This window comes from Lingula anatina, chromosome 4, assembly GCF_051362555.1.
Source record: "Lingula anatina isolate TDL-2025a chromosome 4, LinAna3.0, whole genome shotgun sequence".
Classification (NCBI taxonomy): domain Eukaryota; kingdom Metazoa; phylum Brachiopoda; class Lingulata; order Lingulida; family Lingulidae; genus Lingula; species Lingula anatina.
Window position 1 is genome coordinate 26,787,969 of NC_141770.1, and position 15,317 is coordinate 26,803,285.

General features: G+C 36.2%; 2 protein-coding genes across 3 annotated transcripts in view; one reads left to right on the forward strand and one right to left on the reverse strand.

Moving 5' to 3' along the window:
• LOC106175523 (E3 ubiquitin-protein ligase MARCHF6) overlaps window positions 1-15,317 on the forward strand; it is a 28,244-nt gene that overhangs the window by 8,810 nt on the left and 4,117 nt on the right. The window contains exons 8-24 of one of the 2 annotated variants that reach the window (XM_087010882.1): window positions 424-577; window positions 825-886; window positions 1,406-1,438; window positions 1,802-1,853; window positions 5,653-5,711; window positions 6,781-6,890; window positions 7,164-7,278; window positions 7,764-7,967; window positions 10,252-10,302; window positions 10,907-11,007; window positions 11,977-12,151; window positions 12,419-12,707; window positions 12,738-12,886; window positions 13,014-13,083; window positions 13,653-13,834; window positions 14,160-14,294; window positions 15,010-15,099. In XM_087010882.1, the coding sequence (XP_086867008.1) occupies window positions 424-577; window positions 825-886; window positions 1,406-1,438; window positions 1,802-1,853; window positions 5,653-5,711; window positions 6,781-6,890; window positions 7,164-7,278; window positions 7,764-7,967; window positions 10,252-10,302; window positions 10,907-11,007; window positions 11,977-12,151; window positions 12,419-12,707; window positions 12,738-12,886; window positions 13,014-13,083; window positions 13,653-13,834; window positions 14,160-14,294; window positions 15,010-15,099 (2,031 nt within the window). Of the gene's footprint in view, window positions 1-423; window positions 578-824; window positions 887-1,405; window positions 1,439-1,801; window positions 1,854-5,652; window positions 5,712-6,780; window positions 6,891-7,163; window positions 7,279-7,763; window positions 7,968-10,251; window positions 10,303-10,906; window positions 11,008-11,976; window positions 12,152-12,418; window positions 12,887-13,013; window positions 13,084-13,652; window positions 13,835-14,159; window positions 14,295-15,009; window positions 15,100-15,317 lie in introns of both variants that reach the window. The other variant, XM_087010881.1, reaches the window with a different exon arrangement.
• LOC106175524 (E3 ubiquitin-protein ligase TRIM71-like) lies at window positions 1,798-4,465 on the reverse strand. Its single transcript, XM_013557575.3, has one exon. The coding sequence runs from the start codon at window positions 4,377-4,379 to the stop codon at window positions 2,412-2,414; it is 1,968 nt and encodes a 655-aa protein (XP_013413029.3). The 5' UTR covers window positions 4,380-4,465; the 3' UTR covers window positions 1,798-2,411.

Genomic DNA, 15,317 nt, shown 5'->3' on the forward strand with positions numbered 1-15,317 from the left:
TTTTTGAATGGGATAGTCTGTTATGAAAGGATGACTACTACTTGAGCCTTTTACCCCCCCCCCCCCCCAAAAAAAAATACCTCTACCAAAACTAAAAAGAAGTGAAAAGAAAATAAATTTATTTAGCAATAATTATATAGAATATTTGCATATATCAGTTTAAAACTTAATATAAGTTGTTTTTTGTAAAACAAGACTCTCAATTATCATCTATTGAACATATTTTGCTGCTGTGCTTTCATATCCTTAAATAACACAATTGTATCCTTATAGTATGTATTGAAGTTCAAGTACAATTAAAAATTCTCCATTGTCTCACATATTCTAATTTAAATTAATTTGTAGATTAATATTTCAAAATTTACATTGAAAAAAATCTGCTGATAGGTATAACATAATTATGTTTTGATTTTTTTGTTCCAGCGAGGGAACGCTGCAGCCAATCAGGGTGCAGCAGCTGCAGGAGCCAATCAGAATGGAGGTAATGGTCAGGGAGCAGCCAATCAAAATGGAGCTGAGGAGGATGGGGAAGAAGATGGAGAGGAGGATGAAAACGAAGTGAATAACCAGCCTCAAGGTAAGGGAAAGTGGATGACATTTGATATTTATTTCATCAGAAATTGATTGCCAGAAATGTCAGTCAAACACACAAACTATCTTAAAACAAATCCTTAGAATGCTAGTTGTTGACAAGTACAAAATTTTCAAATTTTAACTCTGGCTTATCTAGAAACGACAGTAAAAGTTCATTACAAAGTTGTAGTTGTAGAAGTTATTAAAATGTTTTATCACTGCAGTGGATAAATTTTAATTTATTCTCCCAGATGAAGTCAACTGGAACCCCATAGAGTGGGATAGGGCTGCCGAGGAGCTCACTTGGGAAAGGGTAAGTGGAGACCATGGAACTATTTTACAAGTTGTTCTATACCAAACATTGAACATAACTTTAAGGTTGTGAAAATTTGATCTGGTTCAACTCAAACCTTGCTTGGCATATGCAGATACTAGTAGTGCTCTTAATATGTCAGTCCATGGTTCACTGGGACGGGAAGATTTCAGTAAACAACTAGTATACTTTATAAAAAGTTACAGTCAAAGATGACTTCTGTAGATAATGGACATTTTATCAAAGTCAATTCCCTGAGTATCCTCTAGGTCAACTAAACTAGTAACTTTTGAAAAAAAAAATTTTTTTTACCAATCCAGTGTCGTAGCTGCTGTTGGTAGTTATTTGCCTAGGTGACTAACATTACATGGCTAACATAACATGGCTAACATAACATGGCATATGTATGTTATCATGTCTGTGGCAGTATGTGTCATTAAAAATTGATTTCACATTTCCTATAGGAAACTAAAAACAGATGTTAAGAGTTTTTCATTGTTATTTGTGTTTTATTTTCAGCTGCTAGGGCTGGATGGATCTCTGGTATTCCTGGTAAGTTACAATTATTTGTTTTTATATTTTAAACAGAACTTTTTTGTAATTAATATAAAAGCAAATTTCTAAGTAATGTCTTAAAATTGCTATGTGAATTAATGTAATAAAAAAAATTAAATTATCATTGATTATTATTGACCCTTTATTTAATAGAACTTTAAGCAAATATAGCTTCAGGCTTCAGAAAATAGCGATAAAAAGAAATTAAGTATTCAGTTTAGTGTTACTAAGTAAAATTTCATTTAAGATGCATTATTTATTCTAAGAGATAAAAAAAATATGTGTGCCATACATTTAATTGGCAGAATTTTAAACATGCTTCTTTAAAGTATGAATATATTTTGTATGTTTTTATTTCAGGAACATGTGTTTTGGGTGGTCTCACTAAATACTCTCTTTATCTTAGTGTTTGGTAAGTGCCATATCAGCTCAGTCTAAACTATATGAAAATTATTATATGTGTTCAATTATTAGCACTCTGCACTCTGCCAGATACAGTTTGCCAATGACTAAGTTAACAGTGTCACATGATAAGGAATCTGTGATAAGTCAGGTAAATGTTGTTTAATATTGAAAATAAGTTTATAAAAGAAAAAATTATTTTGTGTAATGCCAACATTAATGCTATAGATGAATAATAGTGCCTTATTATCCTCAAACTCAGTGGGTTTATTCATATCATGTTAATACAGCCAGATCAAAAGTTTGAATAGCAGCTTTATTGGAATATTTTTGCTATCTTATCTTTTTAATTTTTTTTTCAATCACTTGTCATTTTCAAGATGTGACTTTTAACTCCCATCCACCTGATTATGCTGTTTATTATTGTGTAATACTGCATCAAAATTGATAAAAAAATATTTTATACACATCATTATTTTCTGCTTTGTGTTTTTACATTTGGATGTTTTGCTATCTTGTATGCTACTTAATTTGAAATTTGTCAGAAAAGTGCACAATGTTCAGTTGCTTAGCATTTTAAAGAATGTAATTTTTTCAAGTATTGGAATACTTTCACTTTCCCATTCCTTTGAGCCACAACCAGGTCTCCATCCTTGTTAATGGTACATCCCCATGGGTATTCTAGTCCATCAGCTTCAGTTGCTATGTACTGGATAAACTTCCCATCTGGGGATACAAGGTGCATGCAGTGGTTATCAACATCTGTAACCAGTATGTTGTCATATGCATCAACACAGACACCATGGGGTCGACCTAACTTGTTATCAGGTCCTGTGTACTGATACAGTGGGTCACCAGATGGGGTTAGGATGTGAAGTTTGTTTGGTGTTTCATCACTAACAACAAGGCACCCATTGCTCATATATGCTACTTTATATGGTGAATTGAACAACTGCTCCCCATTTTTGTCCTTTATCACACCAGTTAAAGTTATTTGCCCTTTGATATCAAAACTGAACACACTCACAGACTTTTCTTTATAATGCTGCGCCACAGCAATCTTAGTGCAGATGTCATTGAGAGCCACACCATATGGGCTGCTGACATCTACAGTTTGCTGTACTTCCCACTGTGGTGACAGGATGAACAGTTTGTTATTATCTCTACAGGCTAGAACCAACCTTCCATCAGGGAAGTGACAGATGCCTACTGGAAATTTCAGCTGTTTGCCTGAGACACTGGTGATCTCTTGCCTTGATGTACCATGTGAACTAAAAACCCTGACCTTGTTGTACATGTCATGTGTAGTAACATACTCCCTGTTTGGACTTGCTGAAATGTCCACTGGTCTCAGACAGCCAGTGTCAAACTTCAGCATACATTCAGCCTTTGGTTTGAGCTTGGGCAAAGCTGGTTGGCTAGATATCCGCACATTCCCCAGGCCAGCCCCACTGGATATCTCTTGATCCACTTCTGTGGTGATGGTTAGTGTGAGTTTTAGTTCCTCTGGAATATCATCCACAGCTGAAGTGGACTGTAGCTCATCTAGTCTCTGTCCAAGTTGCTGTTGTAACATGAGGACATCTATGGGAGCACCCTGGTGAAGGATGTTCTTTACTACATCTGTTGTGGTTTTGATAGAGGAGCAAGTGGCACTGCAGTTTTTGCGGGAAGCTTGTAAATTATTTCTATGAGTGCTGGTGGTTTGATGAAGCTCCTGTAGTAAGGTTTTCTCTCGTTGATCTACCAGTTGATGTAGATGAGCTGCACGAGCTTTGATCTTCTGCTGAACAAAGCTTTCATTTTCTTGGAGGGTTGCCAATATTTCATCAATTTTAGCTATTGTTTTCTCACCTGTTTCAAATTTTTTCTCCATGCTACAGAATTTGGTCAAAAGTTTTGGCATTACCATCTCTGCAGCTTTTTCAAAGGAGATGAGTTTGTGACCATCATGGTTTAGATCTCTGCAGTCACGACAAATGGGGACAGTGCAGTCTGAACAAAAATATCGTATCATCTCACCTTTGTGCTCTGGGCAGAAAATTTTCTGCTGCTCTTGGATTTCTTTTTGATACTCACTGCTGTGAAGTTGTTGAAAAGTGAGTACCCTGTGATCTTTAGTGAGTGTGGTAGCACAGTGGAATGGAGCACATCTGTCGCATAGGTAGTCCTTGCAGGTGATACATTTTGAAGTAGCCACTGTTTCAGTTTGGGACAACAAAACACAAAAGCTGCACTTTTTCTTATGTGTTGACTGAAGTACAGTGTCCTGCAACCTTTCAATGAAGGAATTGTGAGTGAAGCCCTCAAGGCCATCTTTAGGAACTTCAGTCTCTTTCTGACACACAGGACATTGGAATTTACTTCCTGGTGTTGAGTGTGAAATATAAGTCTTCAGACAACCTTTACAAAATGTATGCCTACATGGTAAATCTGTCGGGTCTTTGTACTCAACAAGGCATAATGGACAGCTGACAAAATATTCAGTTATTTTGGCTTGTAGGCTTTCTTCTCTGTCATCACTAGCTGTAGCCATTTTGGAGGTGTGTAGCGAACCTTTCTATGTAGAGCAGTTATCTCTTTTCAGCAGTAAACTGGTGGGAGAGAATGGACTATGAATGTGTATTCAGCAGAGTTATAACGGTTATGATTTATCTTATCATTAACTCAGTTGCCTCTCGTCTAAGGCCACAGCAGTTTGTTTCTGCATTTCACTACATATAAGGAGTCAAGAATGTGTTTAGTTTTATTTCACCAGTGAAGAAGTGAAGTAGACTATGGAGTAGGTAGTCAGTTCTGGTTGATGGATTCAGTGAGAGCTGTAATTACAGTGCAGGTATCTTGCAGTGAAGACACAGGTGCTCTTTATCTTGTGAAGTCTCCATTTGGGCTGTAAACACAACTCCTGCCATCTCTAGGTGTGCAGGTAGTGTGCCTCAAATGATCTGAATCTGCAATTTCAGATCACAGATGACCTTACCTGGTCTTAATCTTTATAGAAATGGCCTTAACGTGGACTGACCCTGCTTTTAAGATAAAAATGTTCTTACCCTGGATGAGGAAGACTATTATCAGACTGAGATCTAGTAAAGTGGTAAAGCAATTATCTCCCCCCCCCCCACACACACTCACACACTCACACACACATTATCCATATTTCCTTAAGGCCTTGTTGCATATTCTAAATGTCCATGTTACCAGTGGTGCACAATAAATATTTGGTGCGATTATGCTGTTGAGCATTATGTAAAATTGCATCAAAACGGACCAGAAAAAACATTGTTCACAAGAATAATTATTTTCTGCCTTGTGTCTGTACATTTGGCAGCTCTGCTGGCTTGTTAAGAATAGTAAAGAAATTAATGGGCCAGTTCATGTTTTAGTCTTAGTATTTTAGTCTAAGTTTTCACTTCATTTCTTTGTACCCCAATAAGATGGTGCCTTTTTATCTCAAAACACCTTACCTGGGGTGTACCATGGGGGTGGCTGGATGATGGGGTGTACCATGGGGGTGGCTGGATGATGGGGTGTACCATGGGGGTGGCTGGGGGGGGGGTGAACCTTGTGTTCAAAACATGTTTGACATTTATGAACTGCCACAATATTTGAATCACAGATCTCTGATCCGACCTTGGAAATGTGTATATCAATTTAAGAATTATTACATTTTTTTCTCTCAGTTTTCAGTGATTTAAAGATCTGTTGACCAACATATTTTTTCTACTTTGTTCCAAATGATTTTTGTTACATGTTTTGGAATAGATTAAATATGTCCACTTAAGTTCAACTGTTTTTCTCTTTTATTGCAGCATTCTGTCCATACCATATTGGTCATTTTACCATCATGGGGATTAAAGTCAATGAGTTGGTAAGTGAATAGAAAACATAATGATATTTTAGCAGTTTATGATAATAAAACATTATAAGTTTTGAACAGGAGTCATTAACTTAATTTCTGCAAAGTAGTGTAAATTTTGTGCTGGAATTGTCTGACTTTTTCCTGACCGAAAAAAAAAAAAAAAAAAAAAAAAACTAAATTTTGAACAAGGTTGAAATGTCATGCCTGTCAATGCCCTATCATTACTCAAATACCACTGGAAAATTAGCAAGAAAATGGAGAAAATAAAGGGAAATGGTTTTTCCTGGAATTGACAATTATAGTTACTCTATTAGTGACTGTCACGACAGTCTGCACTGGTCCCACGCCAAGTTTCATGAAAACCAAAGCTGAAGTTGTAAAATTTTGTAATTTTGTTCAGTTAGTGGGTGTTGTTTCTGCTTTGAACCAGTAGATTTTGAGACTCTGACATACTAAGGGGCCCATAGGTCAAAAAGGACAGACTGTTCTTCTTGTTCCAATTTGTGACATGGTCTCTCTTATGGAGCTGATAACTTGTAGTCAGATATACATCATTTATTGCTTCATTTGTGCAGGAACACATATAAATGATCAGATAAGTTGTAAAATGAAAGTAAGAATAAATAAATAATAAATTAATTAATAAATAATTAAATAAATACATAAATACCTTAAATAAATGGACATACCTACATGTACACATGAATATTTATGTATGAAAAAATTGTGCTGGTGCTTGTGTGCATGAGCACATTTTTGTGTGTGTTATAAAATTATGGATAAGACTCTAAGGTGGGTCTGTCCTTTTTCAAACCATGGTTCTTTTTGTTCCTGAGGAACTGGATTTTTTGAGAGTTGTGCCACTATAATTACCTGCCATGGTATTAAACCTGTGATATTACATGCATGCTGTGGAAATGAAAATCTTACAAGACCATGGTGGTGACTCTTTATATGATAGTGAGAATAAGAGGAAGTTTTGCAAAGACAGAGTTGGACATTGTCACTTTTTATGTCCATTCCAATTGGGAACAAGTGGCAATTCTATTCCAATTTTAAATCTTTGTTTTTTTCATAGGTCCAGGCTAGTCAATTTGAAGGTCTAGTCACCACTCTAACAGGATACACCGTGATTGCTCTCTCCCTAGTTGTACTTCACACCCTAGCAGCACTGGTGAAATTTAACAAGTAAGATTGCCTTGTTTCATGATTTATGTTATATTTTATGACAATAATTCTGATGAGGGCTTTTTTAAGATGTTGAAACATATTTTAAATTTTAAAAACAGAAAAGTTTTCTGTTTTTTAATGATTAAGCTGAAACGTTTTATGACTTTTTTCAAATTGTATATTTGTTTTCTTTTTATTATATGCACCTTTGTTTATAATAGTATTGTTATACAGATAGCAATTGGAACTTTGTATTTTAGGTCTTGACATTTATTATCTTTTTTTTGCCAGATCAAAGCGTATAATCGGCCTGTGTTATTTGGTGGTAAAGGTGGCGCTACTGGTGGTGGTCGAGATCGGAATCTTTCCTCTGATATGTGGATGGTGGCTGGACATCTGCTCATTGGTAAGTTTGTATAGACAGGGCCGTAGCGATAGTCCGAAGGTTCAATAGTCCGAAGGTTCATTGGTCCGAATGTTCACTATAGAACCTTCGGACCAATGAACCCTTGATTAAAAAATCGATGAAAATGTTACCACTTTTCGGACCAATGAACCTTTGGACCAATGAACCTTCGGACTATCGAGACGCCCCCGTATAGACCATGCTCCATTTATAATAATAGTAATAATAATAATAATAATAATAATAATAATGATAGTAATAATATTATAATAATATGTGTTGGTTTTAAAAATGTAATTAATTAAAAAATTTATGTACGATGAAAATGGATTTTATATGTTGTATTTGAAAAATAGACATATTATTATTTATATTACATTAATTATTCACTTAAAGTTGGTGTCAGAAGGGTGGTTAATAAAAGATTAAGTTGGCTCTTGCTGGAATTATAGCTGTTCTCACTATATTGTGTGCCTTTGTTGTAGGCAATGTTCGATGCCACTTTAAAAGACCGAGAAAAGAGTTTCAGTAACGCTCCCGGAACATCCATGTTTATTCACTGGCTTGTAGGGATGGTTTACGTCTTCTACTTCGCCTCCTTTATCTTGCTTCTGAGAGAGGTTCTGAGACCAGGAGTGCTCTGGTTTCTGAGAAACTTAAATGATCCTGAGTTTAACCCCATACAAGAGGTAAGTGGTGAAAGGAAATTTAAAAGAGAGTTATAAAACCTGCCAAGATTAATTACAGAAATGTTACAAAGTATAAAAAGCAATTAATGATCCAGAGTTTAACCCCATACAAGAGGTAAGTGGTGGGAGGAAAAGAGAGATATGACACCTGCCAAGATAAGTACGGAAAGGTTACAAATTATAATAGTAAGCAATTAATGATCCTGGGTTTAACCCCACACAAGAGGTAAGTTGTGGGAGGAAAAGAAAGCTACCTGCCAAGAAATGTTACAAATTATAATTATCAATGATTCAGAGTTTAACCTGATATAATACTTATTAGTTGTGAGAGGAAAAGATATTTGTTATACCTGCCAAGATTAAGCACAGAAACGTTATAAATTATAATTAGCAGTGATTTACAGTTAAACCAAATACAAGAGGTTAGTGGTGAGAGAGGAATAGAGTTAAGGCACCTGCCAAGATTTAGCAAGGAAATGTTACAAATTATAATTAGCAATTATTCAAAGTTTAACTCGATATAAAAGGTTACTCATGGTGAGAGGAAAAAGAGTCATAATACCCTCCAAGATTAGGCACAGAAATATGACAAATTATAATTAGCAGTGATTCAAAATTTTCAAATGTGATATAAGAGGCTAGTGGTGAGAGGAAAAGAGTCATTATACACTCCAAGATTAGGCTCAGAAATATGACAAATTATATTTATTGTATTTTGTACCTCCTATGCCTCTGTTCTATTAGGACTAAGGAACACCAAGCCTGTAGATTGTTATAGAAAATTGGCCAGGGATAGGTTGCACTTTATTAGTTCAGTCCTAAAGTTTTTATCTGTTGGTTAAATACATATAATATGTAGCTGTCCAAACAGATATCTTCTAGGGAAATTGTTTCCACTTCATTACTTAATGAAGGTGTTTTGTTAGGTGCTGAAAAGTGGGAAACAAATAACTTATGTTTAGATATTAATGGGAAAAATACTATTGTTGTAATTTTGAGTGTATAATGCTACGCCAAAGAAATGAATTTTGATCCACAATAAGCATTATTTGGTATTAATTGCCAGTTAGGTTTCCCAGAGGTGTATAAATTCCTACTTGGTTACTATTGTTCTTTTCCTGGCTAACAGCTATATTTCAGCATGTTCTTGTGATTCATTGTAGATTGAAATGGAAAGATAAATATTCTCTTCCTGATGTTGTTACGACATGTCCTGAACTACTTTTTCATTGTCAACGTTGGAGGTTATTTTCTTTCATGATTTTTTTGTTTGTTTGTTAGAGCACGCTTGTTGACGTGCTGACAGTACAGTTATTTGGACATGGAGTTTTTCTAACCTAATCAGTTTTTTTTTTCATATTGTTTGCCAAGGAAGTTGTGGTATGAGAGCTAATAATTGTGGATAGAATTTTTTTTATTGTGGTCTGAACAGATGCTGTACATAATAGTACATTCATATTATATCTATAGACTAGGGTTGAATGATGACATTACAGACCGAAACTGATGCAAATATCAGAGGACACCAAATTATCTGGTATAAGCTCGAGCTTGAAAACAGTAGTGTGGTTTCTGGAAAATGACATTTTTAGACAAAGGAAATGACATTTTTAGACAAAATAAATTGTTTTCCTCAAGATGTTGGTTTTATAACTTATATAATTAGTTTATTTTTAGGCTTTTCTTGATACAGTAAAATTTTCAGACTTATTTTCTCTGCCAACAAATAAGGTGAAGGTTTTATCAGGTTTGTTTTTTCTTTTTGGTTTGTTTGTAAGTGACTAAGTCAACAAGATATCACAATTTTGATGAATGGACTGTTATTCAACTGAATCAAAGGTCTCTGAAGATATTCCTGGTTGTAGTTTTATTGCCTTTTTACCTTGCAAGGTCTTCTCTCAAGGAATGCTCTACAAATGATTTATTCTTTCAGAGGAAAAAAAGCTTTTAATTGAAACATATCTAAGTAAATTTTCTTATTTTTCTAGTTACAGTAATAGTTTCTGAAATTCATACAAATGTAATTAATAAATTTCCACAAAACAATATTGTTATAGAAATTCTTACACAATCTTGATGTTTTAAAAGTTTTGAAAAGTTTGCTGATGTAAAGTGCACTGAAATGAGGAACTAAACCTTGGCAAAGGGTCATTCAAACAACTGAGTTGTTTGGAATATTGGAATACCTAAGGTAGTCAGTTATAAAAGAACATTATATCAGCCATGATAAAAATGTTAATGGTGAATAGCTAATGAATTTTCTTTCCATTATTTCCCCGGCTAGATGATCCACCTGCCAGTGTTGAGACACATGAGGAGGTTTTTGGCAAGCATGGTAGGTTTGTGGTTATATCCAAATAAAATTAATATGATTCCATGAATTTCTACTTTAACCATTTACCAAGTAAAGTTGAAGTTGTAAAGTAAAGAAATCTGAAAGTTTTTAACATTTACCATATCTTACCTTTTCGAAAACATGCTTGAACTGTTTTTCTTTGTAGCTGACTACTACCAAATCTTGGGTTAAAGATAACTAAAATTTCATTTTTAAGTTAAGACCAGTTTTTAACTAAGTTGTATTGTGAAATTAGACGTGTGCAATAATTGGGCTTCCTGATAAAAAATCCCATGTAATCAAGAGTGAATGCATGCCTTACATAACAGTGTCTATTTGAATTTTTATTTGCCTGACTGAAGCATCATATTCAATTAAGACAAACTTTCATTGTAAGTTATTTTGCAACATTAAACCTTGCTTTACACCTTGTGGTGCCACTTTTTTCATTGGTTAAAAATCATTTCTAAAGAAACATTACACTTTTAACCTTTGAGGCATGGTATTTCAGTTCTTCATCAAAAGGCCTTGATCACAATTTTACCATCTTTACACAAGAGGTGAAGAGAAAGCTATTTCACCTCACTGTGGTCTTGTCTTGCAGGTGATATTTGGTACCACGGTTCTCCTGATGCTGTGGCTCCCAGTTCAGTTGATCAAGAAACTGATCCCAGGATTTCTACCTTACCATATTATGTTATCAAGGTAACTATGGGACCATTCACAATGAGTTATGTCCACCTAGCTAATACACACAAACTGTATCAGGGACCATTCACAATGAGTTATGTCCACCTAGCTAATACACACTTACTGTATCAGGGACCATTCACAATAAGTTATGTCCACCTAGCTAATACACACTAACTGTATCAGGGACCATTCACAATGAGTTATGTCCACCTAGCTAATACACACAAACTGTATCTGGTCTTGCTGAATGCAATCAGATTTACAGACTGACCAATCTCATGTCATTGAGTAGAATATAGTAAAAACTGGTGATCATATTAGTACATTGGAAACGAGGAGGCACATTAGTCTTTTCGCATTATCTGAAGGCAATAGTCCCTTTGGAGTTTGTGTGCATTATTTAGTCGACGAAATTCATTGTAAATGGTTCCTAGGAGAATTATCATGTCAACATATGTTTTTTAAAATAAAATTTCAATTATACATGATACAAACTAGACAGTCACTCCAAGAGTACAGACCTCTGCTAAGGCATTTCAGTTCTCATTATTAATAAATTATTTGAAAATTGGATCAGCACCAAAATCTTAGGTAGCCCATTTTGAACCATTCTGAAAATTTGACATAAATTTGGCTAGAACTATTGGAAATCTTGGAGCTTGTTTACTATCTTGGTAGCTGTAATAATGTATATTTTGCTTTCTTAAGCAACTGAAGTTACTGGTTAAAACAGCAATGATCAATAATCAGGCCTGTAGCCTGCAAATTCAAAAGGGGATTCTTTTTCTGAAAAAGTGGACCTTTTACAATGAAACTTATGTGTACCTAGATACAATTTTACCCAAAATGGACCTTTTCCTGACAAAAGGGGCGGATCTTTCGCACCTCCCGAACCCCCCTGGCTACGGGCCTGATAATAATAATAATACATGTGGCTAGTGTGATATCACTACTTTACCTCTGAGCCTTCATGTGTTCCAGTGATGCCCCAGTCAGTGAGTTGTCCCTGGAGCTCCTTCTCCTCCAGGTGGTGCTGCCAGCTCTCCTGGAGCAGGGTCACACCAGGACCTGGCTGAAGGGTCTGGTCAGGGGGTGGACAGTGGGCGTGGCCTGGCTGCTGGACCTCAAGTCTTATCTCCTGGGGGATTCACCAGAGGTAAGGTCAGGGGCCTGGGGCAAGAATAGTTTTTCAATATTTTGGGGCTCAGACTGATAGACATTGACTATGTTATAAAAGTAAGCTTTTGATTTTGGTTGAGAAGTCTTCTATGGACATTTAGCCCTCGGTAAGGGCAGTTGGTACTCTAATATGGACTGTTGTCATGACTGTGCCCTAGGAGCAGATAAAGGTGTCTTGAAAATAATTTCATTGAATGTAATATATATAATTGTGTGAAAAAATTGTATTGATCTATTTCTGTAGGACACTGATGGTGCAGAGAGAGTTGCTCCAAATATAATATTACCAGCACAGCCAGGTCAGCAGGGGGCAGCACAAGCTGTACAAGAGGAGCTGGGGAACCAGGGGGCAGCACAAGAGGCAGAGCACCAAGGAGGAGCAGAAGAAGCTGTAGATTTACTTGGTCACCAGGGGGCAGCACTACAAGCTGTCAATTTGTTGGACCACCAGGAGGCAGCACAAAATGTTGAAGCCCCTGTTGGGGCAGTTCAACATGGTGCAGGTCACCAGGGGGCAGCACATGGGGCTGCTGGTCACCAGGGGGCAGTACATGGAGCTGCAGGTCACCAGGTGGCAGCACATGGGGCTGCAGGTCACCAGGGGGCAGCCCAAGCTGTTGGAAATTTGGGTGCAATTCATCAAGCATTACTGCATCAGGGAGGACCCTCAGGCTATCAGCCTTTTCACAAACCAAGTTTTTTCTTCATTAGGGTAAGAGCAACACTTGTTTCATAATTTTGTTTATTTGTACATATTTACTCAAATGAAAATCAAGATAAAAAAATCAGTTTGTGCATGTAGATAATTTGATTTCTAAAATCCAATTTTTCTTCTGCAGATGATGCTGTTGTTTGTCTTGATGTGGTCCACACTATTTCTTGCCAGCCTAGTCACCTTAATCTTGCCAGGTAAGTTAATTACTATTTCTTTCCAGCCTAGTCACCTTAATCTTGCCAGGTAAGTTAATTACTATTTCTTGCCAGCCTAGTCACCTTAATCTTGCCAGGTAAGTTAACTACTGCTTTTATAAATGAGTTGGTCATAGTAATCTTATAACCCCTTGCAGAATTTCATGGGAAAGTTTTAGGCCAAGGACTTTAGGCCCAAAGTTTATTCACACTTTAAGACTGAAATCTTTAGAAATGGAAACTTATACTACTGTGATTTATATTTATTTCTATGTCTGTCATCTGATGTTTCTTGGGAATCATTCATCAAGCTTTTCTTTTACTGTAAATTGAAAATTTCAGTATTCTTTGGTTGCCTGCTGATGTTTCTTTGAATGGGGACCTTAAGGATCGATCTACCTGCTGTACTGTACACTCAACAGAAGTATAAATGAGTAAATTCATTGTGATTGATGTTTTCAGTGTTCTTTGGTCGCATGCTGATGTCTCTTTGGATGGGCTCCATAAGGATCTACCTGTTGTACACATGCATGAAATCAAAATAAGTAAACAGTGATTGATATTTTCAGTTTTCTTTGGTCGTATGCTGATGTCTCTCTGGATGGGGTCCGTAAGGATCCATGAGCTGTACACTGCGGCCTGTGGACTGTATGTCTGCTGGGTGGTGCTGAGACTGGGGGCTGTCCTCTACCAGTGGATACCACAGGGCTGGGCAGCTATTATGACCAAGGTGAAGGAGTGGACGCTACTGGTGAGTGGACACTGGGTAGTATGGGGAATGAAGGGAGTAACGTGGGTTTCAAAAATGTCAACATCTCAAGAAGGAAGTTGTCCAATTAATGAATGCACACAATTTAAAATCTTCATCAGTTCAAACCAAGGCAACCCTCCCTTGAGAATTGTGTTTTATAGAGAACTTGACAAATTAAAAATGTTTAAATTACGCCACAGCTCTCTCAAACAATTGATATCCCCCAAAAAACGAGCATCCTTCCCATCACATGATCAGATAGACTAGACTATCCGGACAATTCCAAGTAGCTGTTACCATCAATGATTTCCATTTGTCGTTGCAGGCCCTGAAGTCTCTGATGATAGCATTCCTGCTGATAGGGGTGGCGCCACTGTTACTGGGGCTGTTGTTTGAGTTGGTGGTGGTGGCGCCACTAAGGGTACCACTGAACCAAACCCCAGTCTTCTTTCCTTGGCAGGTAAGGGTGTACGGTAATGACTCTATCTTTTAAATGGGACAAAAATTATCAATATTTCCAACACAATTTTTGTAATAGGATAAATAGTAAAGAAAAAAACATTTCTGTGTATCATTTGTGGTGCTTTTTTGTAAAGAATGGAAGTATAAAGTAGCCTACTTTTCATTTTCGTTGCTAACGTTCAATGAGAATGCCCTACTTTTAAGAATGCACTATGCCTTAAAAGGTGCAGTATCTCACAAATTCACAATTTTCCCCATTGAAAGAGTGATTCGTTTTCATAGTTTTTATCTAATTCATTCATATATATCCAATGCCAAAATATATGAGAGGATGAAACAGTAAGACAAATACAAAAGATAACAATAAAAAAGCAAGAATCATGAAACTTTGAATTTTGACATCTCGTATATTATCCACCATATTTTAACTAGATGTAATTCTTTATTTCTGCAGGAAGTTTCATGGAATTATATTCAGTTTGGTTAATTATAGATTTTAAAGTACTAAAAGGTTGACTGCAGTCCTTTTTATTCTCCTTACAACATTTGCTTACATTTCATTTTTCACAGTGCTTAGATAGCATAGTGTTTCAAAGGGGAAATATTAATATCATTAGTAAGAAAATGCATACAAAATTAATACTTTTCAGTTTAGTAATTGAAAAGTAAGTTTATCCTGTGTCCTTTGCCTACGTTACCCTCTTTCACTCCAGGATTGGGCTCTAGGAGTACTTCATGCTAAAATCATCTGTGCCGTGACCATGATGGGTCCACAGTGGTGGCTCAAAAATGTCATGGAACGGGTAAGTTCTGACTGGCATTTTGATATTGGGGTTGTCAAATTTCCTCTTGACGGTGGGTGTTGGGGGGGGGGGGGGGGATTCACATGCTAAACGAGTTGTAAATCACAGAACAAAATTTTAACCAGCTATGTTTGTATTTCTGTATACAATCATATGATTCCCAGACCAGTTCAACTTAAAGATTATAAATTTAAAATAATCCATATTAGACATGTGTT

Coding starts and splice junctions, on each gene's coding strand:
- LOC106175524 (XM_013557575.3), bottom strand. CDS start 4,379: ATGGCTACAGCTAGTGATGACAGAGAAGAAAGCCTACAAGCCAAAATA.